Source organism: Rhinolophus ferrumequinum, chromosome 7, assembly GCF_004115265.2.
Source record: "Rhinolophus ferrumequinum isolate MPI-CBG mRhiFer1 chromosome 7, mRhiFer1_v1.p, whole genome shotgun sequence".
NCBI classification, from domain to species: domain Eukaryota; kingdom Metazoa; phylum Chordata; class Mammalia; order Chiroptera; family Rhinolophidae; genus Rhinolophus; species Rhinolophus ferrumequinum.
The window spans coordinates 5,752,175-5,768,198 of NC_046290.1; the positions used below are offsets into that span (position 1 = coordinate 5,752,175).

The 16,024-nt window shown below is 39.8% G+C and overlaps 1 protein-coding gene across 3 annotated transcripts in view; it reads right to left on the reverse strand.

The window, feature by feature from the left end:
• The window catches only part of SEMA5A (semaphorin 5A), a 430,801-nt gene that overhangs the window by 219,756 nt on the left and 195,021 nt on the right, over positions 1-16,024 (reverse strand). For all 3 annotated transcript variants that reach the window (XR_004423500.1, XM_033110202.1, XM_033110203.1), the window contains one exon: positions 1,097-1,142. Coding sequence is in view for 2 of the 3 variants with exons in the window: in XM_033110202.1 (XP_032966093.1) it covers positions 1,097-1,142 (46 nt within the window). In the remaining variant the exon portion in view is untranslated. The remainder of the gene's footprint in view (positions 1-1,096; positions 1,143-16,024) is intronic.

The following is a 16,024-nucleotide window of genomic DNA, read 5'->3' on the forward strand; positions in this document are numbered from 1 at the left end:
TTAAAAAACATAAGCAATTAACATTTGTTGAGAAAGCACTGTGCCTTATCTTTTGTGTATGCCTTAACTGATTTAATTTTTGCAATGACAGGATGGGGAAGGTAGTGTTTTGTGACTATTTCACAGATAAGCGTGAAATGGGAGTCACAGATCTAGATCACCAGGTCTGCCATTTTTAAAGCCCTTGCTTTTTACCAATATTAGCTTTGCTTGTGGGATTGGCTTACTTTAAGGCCCTGGAGAACAAAAGATCTAATATTAAGCCCTTACTCTAATAAGTCTGAACGTTCATAAATACCATCTCAAAGAGAAGAAAATAATATAAACTTCTCTCCAATCACTTCTTAGAACTCTAGTACAGGTGGGTGACATTAAAGCTGGTTGAAGAACTTCTTCCAGACCACACACAGCCCCAGGACTTGCTCTTCAGAGAGTTCCAGAACCTCAGTGAAGGAGATATTTATACCATAACCCACTCCTTCTCTAAGAAGACCCTTTCAAAAGACTTGAGGACAAAAGTGGGCCTTTGAGGTTTAAATCTGCCACTAAAACAAATGCTTTATTCAGACATAAACATTTCAGTCTCCTTCTCCAAACGATAAACACAAGCGGAGGTAAATTGCATTTTTAATCTATCATTACTTATTTTTTGCTATATGTGGTTTTTAACAAATAAATTCATACTTATTTAATTACGAATGATAAAGAGGAAATAAGGATGTTTTTCTAAGGGAGTTGAGTTTTATAAGAATATGATGGCTGAATGCATCAAACTAAATAATCAATGATTATTCTAACTGGAGAATAAAAGGATGCTCACAGACACTGAGGAAGTGTCCTTTGAATTATCAATCATTTGAAGAAAAGAAAATCAGATGACGCCCATGAAAGTAAGAGAGGCCACACCATAGGTGAAAAGGGCCAGCTGCGAATTAAAGCAGGTGACGACACACGTCAAAGCCTGGGGCCTGACCTAAGGAAGTGCGGCCCTGCTTGGTCTTCATTAATACCTTTACACGCATCTGTCTTCATCCCCTCACACAGCCAGCTAATTGGGATGGGAAATGAAAGTTTGAGAAAAACAAATTGTGCCTACCTGGATCAGAGACAAATCCTCAAGCTGCAACCTGAAGAGGTAGTTTCTACAAAATAGAAAGAGAGAGAAGTTTTATTTTTAATAGATCCCACAAATATTATGGTTCATAAAAATCATGAGAACAAAGGGAAACAAACAATTTAATGATTTGGGGCTTCCAAAGAATCTTCCTGCGAAGAACGTGTATCGCACAGCTGCCCTTGGACCTCAGAGTTCAAAGAGGTATTCCATATGTCAATGGGCACACATTTGAGATAGGCGAGACATTAAGGAACGTGTGAGTGTGCGAGAGAGAGAGAGAGAGAGAGAGAGAGACTCACGTGAGTCTACAGTATTAATTGGATCTCTTGATCTACATGAAATGGAGAAAAGGACGTGGGCATTCGGTTCCAGAAGGGAATTAAGTAAGACGACACAAAACCATTCTTCATGACTCTTCATTCTTACCGATCACCTATGTTCACCATGTTTTATAACTAAGACACGTCCAGGTTTTGAATTCAATGAACAATGGTCTTCGTATTACAGTGCTCTGCCTTGTAAGATGGATTCAGTGTGTACTAAGTTTAGAAGCAGGAACTTGAAGGGTTAGAGTCAGCTCTGGCTGGTCAAGTGGGAAACCGGAAATCAGGGAGAAGAAAACGACCAGATTTCAACACCAAAGGGGAAGCGCAGAGAAATATGCAATCGAGATCAGCAGAGCACAGAGGAAAAATCTATACGTATCAGTGGCATTAGGTTTTTGACCACATTATTGTGGCTTTTAGAAACAACGGATTGGCCTTGCTTGTGTGAAATGCTTTGGTCTCTAACTCGAATCACAAACAAATGCCTCCTTGACTCTATATAGTAAGAAGCTGGTGCAGGAGCAGCATTCCAGGGGTGAGTGGAGGGGATGGTCAGCCCAGGTATAGACAATAAAGACGGGGAGAAATTGGCATATACTAATGGAAAGGAGACCCTAGGAACACGTGATTGTGGGAAGGGGACTCTGAAGCTGAGTTCAAGGTTTCGCACGTGCGCACACACACACACTCTCTCTCTCTCACACACACACACACACACACACACACACTCTCACACGGGCTAGTTCAAGGTTATAGCTATGAAACTAAAAGAATAATAAAATTTTCCCAACACTTTTGTAAGAAACAAAAGTAGATTACTTTCACTATCTGGAGAGGTATGTAGATGTCAGAAGTAGACATGCTGTCCCAGTAGAAGTAACAAGTGACAGCCAAGTCAGGCCAAGGGCATAGCCTAGAGCGGACCACGAAACATGCCTACTGTGTGGCTAGGAAAGGGGATCACAAAGCTGTGGAGGCTGACATCCCATAGCATGTGTGGACACACTGCTGGAGGACGAAGAGGGACTAAGTGCCACTTTGGGGTGGCCTCATGTGTCCCAGGCATCATCCCCTGGGCACTCAGGTACTTCACAATTTGTCCCCCACCATGGGGTCACTGCCATCCTTCACTTAGTGAAACCTGCCTCCTTCAACCACTACAATGACCTCTTTGCCACACTTTCTGTCCCTCCAATTTTACCTCTGAAATAATGCCAGCCAAGCTCTCAGAAGCAGTGCTGGCACAGCCCGCCTCCATCACAAAGCCATCTGGGTCAAACGTCCCCTCCTTTATTACAGTGGAGTCATAGACTTCTACGAAGAACCAGAGTAAGGGTGCCCTCGGAGAGCGAATAAAGCAGCAGAGTCCAGTTTTATTTAGCTGGGCACCATGTGGAGGCAAGGCTTCCAACAGAAGCTTCTTCCTGCAGGGGAAGGGGTTCACATAACCTCAGTGAATGTCTGAAAGAGCACAGTCCAGCTGCCAAGGGAAGTGCCCTGGAGGCTGGCTTGCATTTGAAGAGTTGCCAAGATCTCACCTGATGTGAAACAGAGACCAGCAGGACTTCTCTAAGAGAAGTTAGAAATGTAGACACACACAGAGATAAGTCTTTCGGATGCGGGGCATACATGTGGCACTGGAGGCAATAGCTCGCCATAAGGGAGGCATCAGCTCTGAGCCCGTGGCTCCCAATCCTGGTCCTCAGGGGCTTCCTGGCTGTAAAAGCTCCCTCTACTATGGGAGACAGTATTGCTAGTGGTTCAGAACATTTGTGCAAATACCAAAGCTCTGTCACCACACAACGTCAGGAAGGGAGCTTCAGCATGCCATATATCTCAGTCTTCTCATCTGTAGAATGGAGGTAACAATCATGTCTGCCTCTTGGGGTGCTTCGGGAGGTTCCAGTCCAAGGCAAAACAGGTAGAATGGTGTCTGACCCCATTGTAAAAACTCAAATAACAGTAGCTATTTCCAGATAGTTTATGAAAAGACATTGAGAAGACATTTAAAAGATTTTTAGAGAAGACATTGTCTATCTTGTCATGGTTCTGGGAGCCAGTCATTACACTCTTTTCAACTCACTGGTTCTTTCAAGAAATACTTTTTCTGTAAATATTCCCAATAAAAGAAACCGTATTTTTAATCAATGAATTACCTGCAAGCTTTGATGATATTGCAAGACCATCTCCCAGCCCACAGACACACTCTCTCCTGCCCAGTCCACATGTGCATGCCCACACTATAGTGTGAGAACGTTCTAGAAAGGCAGCTCTCATACACAAAGAAAGAGCTGGAAGTGCCTTCATACTATTAAGGAAAGAGGATGGTGGTGTCCCCAGTGCTCTACAGAGCTCTGGGTAGGACAATTGGAGAGAAAAGTTCACAGTCCTCTCTCTACTTGGGGAGAGAGTTGGGGAAGGAACATGGATCCTTCTCTGAAACTCCTGGGTCCAGTTTTTGTGTTTTCCATCAGGGAAGTGCTATAGGCTGAATGTTTGTCTTCCCAAAATGCATGATAAAATTCTAACCCCCGAAGGTGAAGGTAGGGCCTCTGGGAGGTGTTTTATTCATGAGGGTGGGGCAGACATAAATAGGATATTGCCCCATAAATGAGGCTCCAGAGACCCCTCGCCCCTCCCACCATGTGAGGACACAGAGCTAGAAGTTGGCCATCTGCAGCTCGGAGGAGAGCTCCACCAGAACCGAGCCATGCTGCCACCCTGATCATGGACTCCCAGCTTCCAGAACTCTTAGGAATAAATCTCTATTGTTTGTAAGCCACCCGTCTGTGGCATTTTGTTACAGCAGCCCGAATGGACTAAGACAGGAAAACATTGATTCATGATGACAAACATGCCACATCTGAGTCTACATCACCCAAGCAAATCTAACTCTGCTGACCATCCTTTTTCCGACTCCAGGTCCCAAAAGTCTGTATAGGTAACCCTCCCTACCCTCAGAAAATTCCCAGTGGGTTTTAACCTCCTTCCCCAGACACCTGAGAACTATGGTACCCTCACAACCATTTCATCGGTGATAACTCAGTATGCTGGACGTGAACAGAAGGGTAGAGAGGAGAAGGAGGCTGCCTTGGAAAAATGTCACAGTCATTATGAGGTACCATCCCCACCACCATCCTAATGAAGAGAAGCGCCAAAGATCTGAACTTTCCCTTTGGTATTTTTTTGGGTTACAAGGTGCAAGTTAGTGATTTTTTTTAACCCATCTTCAAATTGTTGACATAAAAAAAAATCATAGAATCCAAGAATTCCAGAGCTAGGTTGTCTATAGAGACATGAGGGTGTTTTCTATACCCCCTCAAATAGTAGATGGGGAAATTTCTTCAAATTAAGAGGTGGTGTGATTTATCCAGGATTATTAGGATGCAGAGAAAGTCCTAGAATTAAGACCCCCCACACACACAGCCTGATGTTCCTTGTCCTATTGTCACAGATGGTTTCACCAATCAGTCATCCAATGTCTCCTTCCTAATTTCATTGGCAACAAACACACACCACATGCACACACACACAGGGGCAGGAGGAGACGGACGGAGATATATTCAGTAATAGTTTTTACAATTCAATTATTTCATATCTTCTTTGTTCAGCCACAGGTATATTTACAAATCATTCTGAGATGATTCAAGTCTTAGCGTGGCTGCTGACAAGCTTTTGATTCTAGGCAATTGAATCTCAACCCTGAGACTGTGATCTGACTGTGACATATGTCTCCCCATTAAGAGAACAAGTTAATCCTGCTGGTCTGGCTGATTAAATGGTGCCTCCTTTCTCCATCCTTATTTCTCATAAATTCTTCCTGAAACTGCTTACCCACGCTTCTTTTAAGAGTGCACAAGTTTCTTCATTTAAGAAATAAGAGAGCTAAACTATACAATCTGTCAGTACGTTTAAATATCACAGATTCCCTTAAGACTGTGACCCTTTTTAGATCTATGAATGACCAATAGAGTTAGATGGACATATAGGCATCTAATGAAAGACTTGTGATCCTGACATATCTCAATAAATTCCTGAAAAATACTTTTCAAGTGTTTTTACTTTTTGCAAATCAGTACCATATATCAAAATCATCTTAAATGAAAATTCAGTATATAAAAAGTAAGATAATTTTTATTAGTAAAAATTTATTCAATAAGTACTTACATGTAATATTTGTTAATCATAAATCAGTTGATTACACTGATGTGAAAATTTTGAAGTTGGTATTATCACATCTATAAGGTGTATAGACTCAACGTCTATTTAAGTTCTTTTTTCATGTTGGTTGGTTGGTTACATTTTGCTGCTGTTTTTTTATTTGTTTGATTTTGGAGACAAAGAGTTGGTAGATGCTTTCAAATATTTGTTTAATATATAACTGTGTTCTACACAAACCCCTAGGAGGCAATTTAATGCCTTGCTGGACCTTTCCATATTAGAAATAGGTAATATTACTCATGTCAGTATTCACTTTATCTGTCATGATTTTCAACGATTTAAAAAAATATTTTAAAAGATGAAATACAAATGAAACATTCGTGGAATTCCCTAATCTCCTCCCTGGAACCTTAGAATCTGACAAAACACAATATGGACTCGACTATTCTCAAACCTCTTTCCTCAAACTATTTGGCTCCAAGTACAACTCCAAGTGCATTTTTGCTATTGGAAAAATTCCGACCCCGCTAGCAAGACGAGGGACCTGAAATCTCCCCAGACAGCTTGATCCATTACAGTTTAGGTCAACAACCTACGAAGTTAAAGGTTACGAAAAGAAAGAAAATCTTCTAAATGGAATAAAAACTTGATATTCCCAGATGTTGGGCCACTCACACACTAAAGTAAGATCTATGGTCCCCTACAAGTGGCTGTTCTCCAGGGCATTAAAGAAGAGGCAACCTCTTTATCTTGCTATTGTGAGCACACAGAGGAGGGAAAACAATATACGTGAGGTTCACGAGAAAGGCTACCAACCTTAGCATCAGGAAGGAGTAATGCTTCTGGCTCCCAGCCAACAGGGAATGCTAACCAAATGTTTCATACAGCGTCAGTTTCTCTAGGAGGGCAATGCTTTGAGCAACCCAAAGCGTTTAAGTGGCCTCATTAATCTTCATAACACCCCTAGATGTAAATAGGTAGTAAAAAGGGACACTGCCATCCTTCAGGGAGAAAGGCGGTGGTGTACAAGGTTAAGAGATCGGATTCTTGGAGTGGATGAATTGTACAGCTAAGGGGAGCTGCTCTCTACTTCCAGTCCCCCCTCTCGTTACAGAAGTACAGAGCAAGAGTTTACCGTGTTTACCATGTTCACTTTAACGGCCATAGTGAATACAATATGAGCTTTTCCTTCCCTTGGTATGGACTTACTTGTTATTCAAAGTCTTAGAATACAAAGCAATGGTACACATTCAGATGTAATAACCACATTACTTTTAGGAGTGCTAATATAAGACCAATACACGGATCCCATAGACTGAATAATTCAAATCACAAAGCCATTACATTTGGCAGACAGAGACTGACAATTTCAAAGGCCATTCATCCTTTCCCACTAGACAGCTGAGTGCATTTGCTCCCTCGTCAATGGAGTTTATTTCTTATTGACTGTAGAACTGAATAACTCACTCTCGTGTCCCATCACATCCCCCAGTGGCCTATTAGCAACAAATCACTAAGCACAACAATATATTCTCTGAGGGAGCAGTGTGGGCCTTAATAGACGAAGTTCATTTGTGTCTTCATGGAAAGTCATAAACTTCAGGCGGCATTAAAGGTTGAGCCATCATAAGCATATTAACTAAATGACTCATTTTATCTAGAGACACTATAAAACTTAACTCTGACCTCCATTAATTATGAAAGGCACAAGTGCTTTAAAATGACATTCTCTTAGAATAACTCAATTGGTCTCTGATGAATATAGCTATAAAATCAAAGAAAAAATTCCAAGTTCTTCCTGAACAGATAGGTTAGATGCTTTCTTATAACCGAGAAGCAGAAGACTGAATAATTAAGAAAGGCAGACATGCATTTTGCACAAAGAGAAAACAGAGACAGAAAAGCAAGTAAATCTACTAAAAAATGTTTTAAACAATAGTGATGGAAACTTGTGTCAAAGTTTAGACCGTGGTAGATCATGAAACAATCTGAAAACACACACTGCACAAAAACTGTCACCATTTGGGTAAACCTGAGAGCTGACATCAGCTGAACAACTAGCCTCACCTGTACCCATGCCAGCTCCATCCTTTGCATGATTTCTCTGTATTTCCAGATTCCATGCTAACTGTTGTCGATATCCAACCGGCACAGAGCTTGAAATACTGATATGCTACATGGAACCCCAATTTTCAATGGCATCGACAGACATGAAGGTAAAAATGTAAGTTTGGGACTTGGTAGCTAAGGAAAAGTAGTAACATATCCTTTAAAGCACAAAATGTTTTTATAAAAATTAATTATGTAACTGTAAATATTTACTATATCAACCATAACTATAGCTTTAAAGAACATGACGATTTAATTTCATCATGTAACCAACTTACATATTTCACCAACCTATCTATAATTGTTATTCCTAAGACCTTTGTTATGTTGGTTGGCTCCAAACTAATTGTAGAAGCCTTTATTTTTTCTGTGGTTATAATCATTCCAAACACAGCTCTTTCGCGTACTTTTCCCACCAGTTTTGGGAGTTTAGCTAAATTTTAAAACTACCAAACTAAATAAAGCTATGTATCTAAATAGTTAGATCACACTTAGATCGCAGCTTTAGAATGCTGTATATGTTTTCCTTTGCTAATATATTTTTAAATATGGTGACAAATGTGTAATTCCATATTATTATAATTCCTCAGCCAGAATTCTTCCTACCTTCCTGCGAGACTATAAATATATGCATTTGGGGCTATAAAATTTTTAAATAATTGTTATTCTATTATTGTTGTTGTTGTCACATGTATTCAGTACTCACGCTCCCAGAATTGTATTGGCTTATTTCATTCTTTAGTTCATTCCCCCAAAGCTATTTCAAACCCCTTATAAGTCCTGGTTATTAGAAATGTTTCAAAGAATACATCAAACCCAAGATCAAACAGTCTTAATAGCACTATGGAATGTTTGAAGACCAAGATTAAAAGTCACAGAAGTAGATGGATAGCCTCTTGGTATTTGGCAAGTAGAATGAAATAACTAAGATGGATTTTTAGTGGCATGCTACAATTACAACCAATGCTGTTAGCAAACTTCAGAGATATAGAATCAGAAAAACCGTTTCCCATAAGCTTATTTAGAGGCAGAGTTATTCATCAATATTGTTAATCACCCTGATAATTTCAAATTTTACTATGCTTTAAATGTTACTTGCAAATTTCTAAGTGCTTTGAGGATTACAGACGATGACTTACTGCTCTAAATTTAACTCGCGACTTTTGCTTTTGTGTGTCCATTGGGTATTTGATTTGTTCCTTTCCATTTTTCAGTTAATAGAGACCATTTTTTCACTTGAAAGCATACCAACTGAATTATCTTATGATGCCTTTAACCTGTGTTTTCCTAGGTAATAGTCACTGTTCAAATTATCTCCATATGCAACTATTTTTCTGGGTTCTCTTCAGAATAAGAAAAATCTGAGATTCTTTTTCATGTATCCTCAAATAATCAAAGAATTAATTTGAGTCCCCATATGCTCAACCCCAGCTAACGCCATCACAACAAGCCACGCTCCCAAATCTTGCTCCCAAATCTCACACGTGACCCTTGCTCTCAGCCACCCCGTTCTATTAGCTGTCAATCACCATCAAAGCCAACTCTGAAATAGGTCTCAAATATGAGTTCTCTCCATTTCCACTATCACTGGCTAAGTTTTACTTTCCTAAACTATGACCTGATTCACAGCCCCCAACTGCTGTCCCTATATCCAAATTCTCCAAACTCTAGCACTTTCCGTACACAATATGGCAGAAATACAGCCCTAATGCAAACCTGAGCATGTAAATGGCCTTAAACATCTCCTGAGCAACTAATGACTTTGGGAGAGGCTCTCTAATTTGCCAGGCCAGCAGGTCATCGGGAGCTGGAGTAAACCAAGATTCCAACCTGACTTCCAGAAATTCTAATTCAAACAATCCAAAGGCAGGCCTGAGCACCTGCATTTTTGGAAGGCCACTCAGGTGACTCTCATGACTGCCTGAGTTGGAATCACGGGTCTAGAAGATTAAATACAAACTCCTCCATAATCTGACTCCACCTAAGCTTGGGCCTCACCTATAATAACGTCCCTCTTAAAATCACCCACAGGTCCATTGAAGCCACATCTGGGACCTCTGACTTTCCCCACTGTGTGGTTCTTGTGGAGGAAAGGGCCTATCCCACCTGCTAGACCGCTTATGTATCTCCAAAGACCAACCAGCAAAGCACCTTCTCAGTGTTCCCTTTTCACCCCCAAGGACCATCATGCTCCTTTATGCTTGGTGTTTCCAGGGCCCTTTACTCAGGTCTTCCTGGGAGAACTGAATTGCTTGTTTTCTCCCACATCCACTAAGCCAGGAGACAGCAGAATTTTTCTTTAAGGGCCAGAGAGCAAAGACTCCATTTTTGCGGCCTCACTCGCAAGTACTAATCTCTGCAGCTAAAGTTCTAAAGCAGCCACAGGTAACATACAAATATTGGGTGGGCTGTGTTCCAATAAATCTTTATTTACAAAAACTGGAGGCAAACTCAGACCTTAGCTTGCCAACCTTTGCACTACGCTATAAAGTCTTCATCTTTGTTTCCCCAATGCCTAAGGTACTTCCTGACATAAAATCAGCTCAATGAATATTTGATGAATGAAGAGTCATGAAAGAATAACTCCATGAAGTAATAAATTCTGACAAACCCAAGGTGTGGCCGGCAAGGAGAAAAGCTCTCAACACTCAAATATTGTATCACACACATCCACACACTCAAAGTAAAGAGGCTGATTCATTTTTATCAAACTCCTTGTTGGCTCATTCATTGAATTTGGGAAAATGGAAGACTATATATAGCCTATAACTAAATAAATACCTATGCTGTTAGGCTTAGCTGCACATCAGCTCCAGCAGGAATGAAAGTACGCAGATTATTTTGTTTTTGAACAACAGCAAAAGGAAACAATGGTCAGAAGTCTTTCCCACAAGCCTGTGTGTGGACCACCTGTTTGTTAAAAGCTCATACTCTGGGACCATCCTACAAACAACTGAATCAGCAGGGTTTGGCAGTAGGGGGCAGAGAAAGCTGAATTTTGAATGACCGCCCTTGGTGATACTTAATACACTAACATTTGACAAATACTGGACAAAATTTAACAAAGCCAGCCGACAAAGAGCGAGGTTTTTAACACAGATTAGTTTAATTGATCACTAGACCTTTTGGAAGAAAGGGGAGAACCAGCGCAAGGAAGAGAAAGAGAAGCACAGAGAATCTTAAGAGAAAAAGGCACACCCGTGAATCTAGTGCTAACAATGAGAAGGAAAGGATAGAGACAGAAAATACTCAAACCGTAAAATACAGGTTTAAAAAAATTCTAGGTGGGGCAAGGGTGAAAATGAAGATTAGGAATGAAAAGCACCACCCTTCTTTTCATTACCAGCTGCTTTTATAAGTCGTAATTAATGTCAATACAATATAAACATCATCATTACCTGGGATTTCTTTGCACGATGGGGGTCTATTGCTTTTTGGATGTGTTCCTAATTGCTGAGTTCATTCCAGTCAGAAGGAGTTACCTTTAATGCGTAAACTTGACTAAAATAATAGCCTTGGGAAAATAGAGGTTGTGGCTACTAGAAGCAGAAATTGCATAAAAATCTCCAGTTTCCTTTTAATTACATGCTGCTTCCAACAGATTAATTCTAAGGTAAAACTTTAAAATAAAAATAGGAATTATAACCACCAAATGGAGAGAATGATATTAGTTAATTTTTTAAAATGACTGGTATATGAACCTGAAATTTAGCTCCCTTTGTTTAGAACCAGGGGCAAAATCATTCTGAAAACAGGAACTCATTCCAATTAAATAGAAGAGTGCCCCTTCAGTCCATATGATCTTCTGGGAATATATGCTTTGCATGCTTAAAGCAAATTCAGACCCAGCACAACAGAAGTAATTTATCTTTCCTTTTTATCTTTACTTTTGTAGATTCAAGCCATGAGCAAAACAAATGGTTCAAAATAATACACTACAATTTTTCAAGACCAGTTTGTTGTGACTGTTAGCAAGACCAACTTCTGCCTTGGAAGCATTCGGGTTTTAGTAATAAACATGCTGATTAGAAATCTACTCTGCCATAGGAAAAGATGAAATAGTGCCGTTTGCGACAACCTGGATGGATCTTGAGATTATTATGCTAAGCGAAATAAGTCAGACAGGAAAAGTCAAAACCCATATGATTTCACTGATTTGTGAGATATAAAACTGAAAGCAAAAAAAGAACGAGACAAACAAACAAACAAAAACTCATAGATACAGACAATAGTTTAGTGGTTACCAGAGGGTAAAGGGGGAGGAAGGTAGTAGATGAGGGTAAAGGAATCAAATATACGGTGATGGAAAGAGAACTGACTCTGGGTGGTGAACACACAATGGGATTTATAGATGATGTAATACAGAATTGCACACCTGAAATCTATGTAACTTTACTCACCACTGTCACCCCAATCAACTTTAATTTAAAAAAAAATCTATACCATTTATAGTACAAACATATATACAGAAATATCTTCCAATAAATGGAAACAGTCCATTGACGATAATGGCAAGTTCCATGCGTGCTGCACAGTGGCCTGTACTCACATCATGTCAGGTGTTGCAAGGAGACTCAGGCATCCCTGTTACTCTTTCTTTTGATATCTTTATAATGTTGTCATTTTGTGATGCCTTTTTAATAGAATTAAAATTTTAAATCTCCAAGGACATAAATCGGTATATTTGTCACATCAATTAGGATGGGAACCTGACCCAAGTATTGGGTGTATGGGCTTCAATCTCACCACCTTACAAGCAGGTGGTTAGGCCTCCTGACTCCAGGTGTTGTGTGAGAGCTTACAGGTGAGTGTTCTTACTGAAATATCACAGGTTGCAGAACTATGCCCTTCAATTTGTATGTTTATACGACACTGACACTTGTTAGAGAAGAGTACGATCATCAGAAATCAAGTTATGGAAAGAAAATAACAGAAAGATCAAGAAACAAACAAATAAAAGAAGCTGAAATAAGCTCCCATTCTCCTTGATGAGAAGCTCTTTTTCCTTATTGCTGTGTGGCTTGATGCTTTATAAAAATACGGTTAATTTATAAACTTCCTGATTACTGCCAAACACTGCACTGTGTGCGGACCAAGTGAGTTGCCATTTGAAATAACATTTAAATTCAGCACAGAATCACTTGTCGTCCTTACAATGAACCTGAATCACTAAAGAACAACAGATTCATTTGGAGAATAAAAAATATAATCACCCTCTCTTACATCTGTTGTTACAATCCTAAATGCAGGAAACTTATATTTGTGTCAACTTTGTGGTCTATTATTACTATCATTACTTTTATAATTATCTATACAAAAACCTCTAAAGCACAAGATAGCATTGTGGAATTATGGAATTCATTCTGGAATTTTTCTTGATGTCTATATATCATGGGAACTGCTTTTAGTAGGTTTTTTGACAGAGAAGTATAAAAAGCATTGATAAAATTTTATCCCAATAGTATAAACCAACAGAAATCAAATAATGCAGGGAAATAACTGAAAAGGTTAACTAGGATTATTTCCGAAATTGTATTGTTGTTTTTTTGTTTGTTTAGATTTTTTGTTGTTCTTGTCGTTATGCTTTACTGTATTTTCCACATTTTCTAGAATAAAAATGCCTGAATCTCGTCATTGAAAACAGCAACATTATTAATTTTTAAGGAGGTTTGGTTAAAACAGGATATGAACATCAGTGCTTTTAAAATATTATGAAAAATAATGTGCTCCATGCAAATGGGAAATTTAGGGCTCCTTCCAGAAATTGTATGAATTCAGACCCAAGACTTTCTGAAACTACATAACACAAATCGCCTAAAAACAGGTTTTTCTTTTGTAGCACAATGAACTTTTTGCAAAGAATCTTGAACTGAATTCAATTCAGGAACGTAAAGTATCGCTGATATCAAGTAAAACCATCCAGTAAATGGCTTTACAAAGCCTAGTGCTGATATGAAAGAAAAAAACAAAAAGACTCTCTACACATTTTTCCACCGCTCATATCTTTAAACCATTACAGATTTCTAAAATATATACTTGCTATCTAAACTGCTTTTTCTAGGTCAAGCCCTCCCAAACAGGAATCAGAGGACTGGGTTATTTTTAAAGTTTTATAACTGGCTCACACTCCTTTTCAAACATTCTGAGCCTCATCCCACCAGGTTTCCTAGGTAAAATTCCTATTCTCACTCAGTGATATCTGCCAGAAATATACATGCACATATAAGCCAAAATCCATGGATATCCGCAGAGCTCCCCACCGCTGTGCTTCCTGGGTGCCCGTTACTGGGACAATCACTTTTCATGGATTATTTCATTTAATCCTCACAACAGCTGAAAGGACTAGAAACAATTATATCAATTTTAAAGATGAGAAAATTAGACTCTGAAATGGGCTCCAGGTCATGCAGCTAAGTGCGTGCAGTCTACTCCTTTCTTTTGTTTATCGAGTGTCTACAGTGTACCACGCACTGTTCTAGAATAGAAAATACATACTCCCAGTGTTTCTTATCTGAAATTCCAATTTTACCGCACATCCTGGACTTTCATGTGCTAAATCTGGAGATTCTATTTCTCCAGGTCACCACAACACACACCAAGCTGACTCAGTGGCTAGTGCAATCCCTCTCGGTGTGTCTAGGTTGGCACTGTGGTGAGATGAGGCAGATGGGAGATTTCCAGAAACACAGATAGGACCTCCAGGGCCACTGAGATGGAGAACCTTCAGGGACGGGTGTTCCCTGGGGACACTCGCCAGGTGCTGTATCCAGCCTGACAGGACCATGACATGTCTCTTCTAAGTCTCATTTTGCTCAGTGGCTGCTTACATCCATTAGGGACATGTGTGTCACTAACCAAATGCCAGCCAGTGGCAGAGTGTATATACCTGTGCAGGGCTGCCTCTGCAACCTCCAGAAACAATGGAGAGTCTTTTGAGTCAACCTCACCACAAAGTTCTTTCGAGTTGAATGAAGGAAGCTAGACATAGTTACACCAGTTGGGGTCATAGTTGCACCGGCTGTCCCAGCAGGGGTCGCTGTTCCTGCTTGACTTAAGGGAAAGAGCTCATTTTCCCTAAGGGTTGACTTTGGGGTTCAGAGACTGCCACTCTCTTGTTCCCTTGCTTACAGTAAACCAGTTAAAAATACCTGCAACATACAGCAGGCTCCCAGGGATGGAATTTGATGGAAGGCAGCATCAGAAATCCCCCAAGTATTCCTGAAGTAAGCAAAAGCACACCAAGTAAGCCCATCCAGTGCACACATGCTGTCTATGCACAAACATCAAAAGAGATGCAGGTGACATGTTCGGTGCTAGGAACTAAACCAACTTCTGTCTATTCATTTAAAGTTACGACCACACATCTCAACATCCTCACTTGTTGGGTGGACGCAAAGGGCTCCTTAAGATCTGAGAGCAAAAGCAATGATCCGAGAAACTGTTCAATGTTTGTCTAGAGTGCCCAGAATGTAACCCAGATTTAGCTTCACTCAGATCTACGTGGAAACTGTACAATCTCTCTTGCTATGAAAGGTATATTTTATAATCTAGTAAATTTGGGCAAGACACATGAGCACTTCACTGCCTAAAGTGCTTTCTTTGGATGCCAGAAGAGTTCAAATCTACAAATGGCCTCTTTCTTCAAGTTCAATGTCATTTTTCCTAAGACATGAATAAAAAGTGTTGCTTATATATCATCCTCAAAATGGCAGGATAGGTGATTTGAATGCAGGGATTATGCATGTTCTCTAAGGAAGTCATGGTAAGTATGAGAAGAACAACTCAAGATCTGTGCTGATTGTGTACCGGTGGCCTCATTTTCAAACTGGGATGTCAAATGTTGACCTGGATACAGGATCACGTGAACCTTAAGAGGCATAAATAATAACAACTTCCTTGAATTCTCAATTGACTGGTAAATAGCCTAATGGAGCTCACAAAGAAAGGTAACATGGGCCAGAATGGACGTTATGGTCTCTTGATCTCTAGAGGTTTACTGAAGAATCTAGTGAGAAGTTAAGAACATGGTTTCTTCAGTCAAATTGCCTGGGTCTGAAACCTGGGTCCATCTTTTATTAGACATAATACATATTCCCTGGAAATGTATTTATCCACTTCCTGCCTCAGTTTCCTTGTGTCTAAAATAGAGATGTTGACGATACCTACCTCTCAGTTTGCATGGGAGGAGAAAGTGAATGAATTACATGTTAGAACAGCTCCTGGCACATGGGAAGGGCCCGATAAATGCTTGCTGTAAAAAGCAGTAGTCATTCTATTAGTAGAATGACACTCATATTTATGACACTCATAT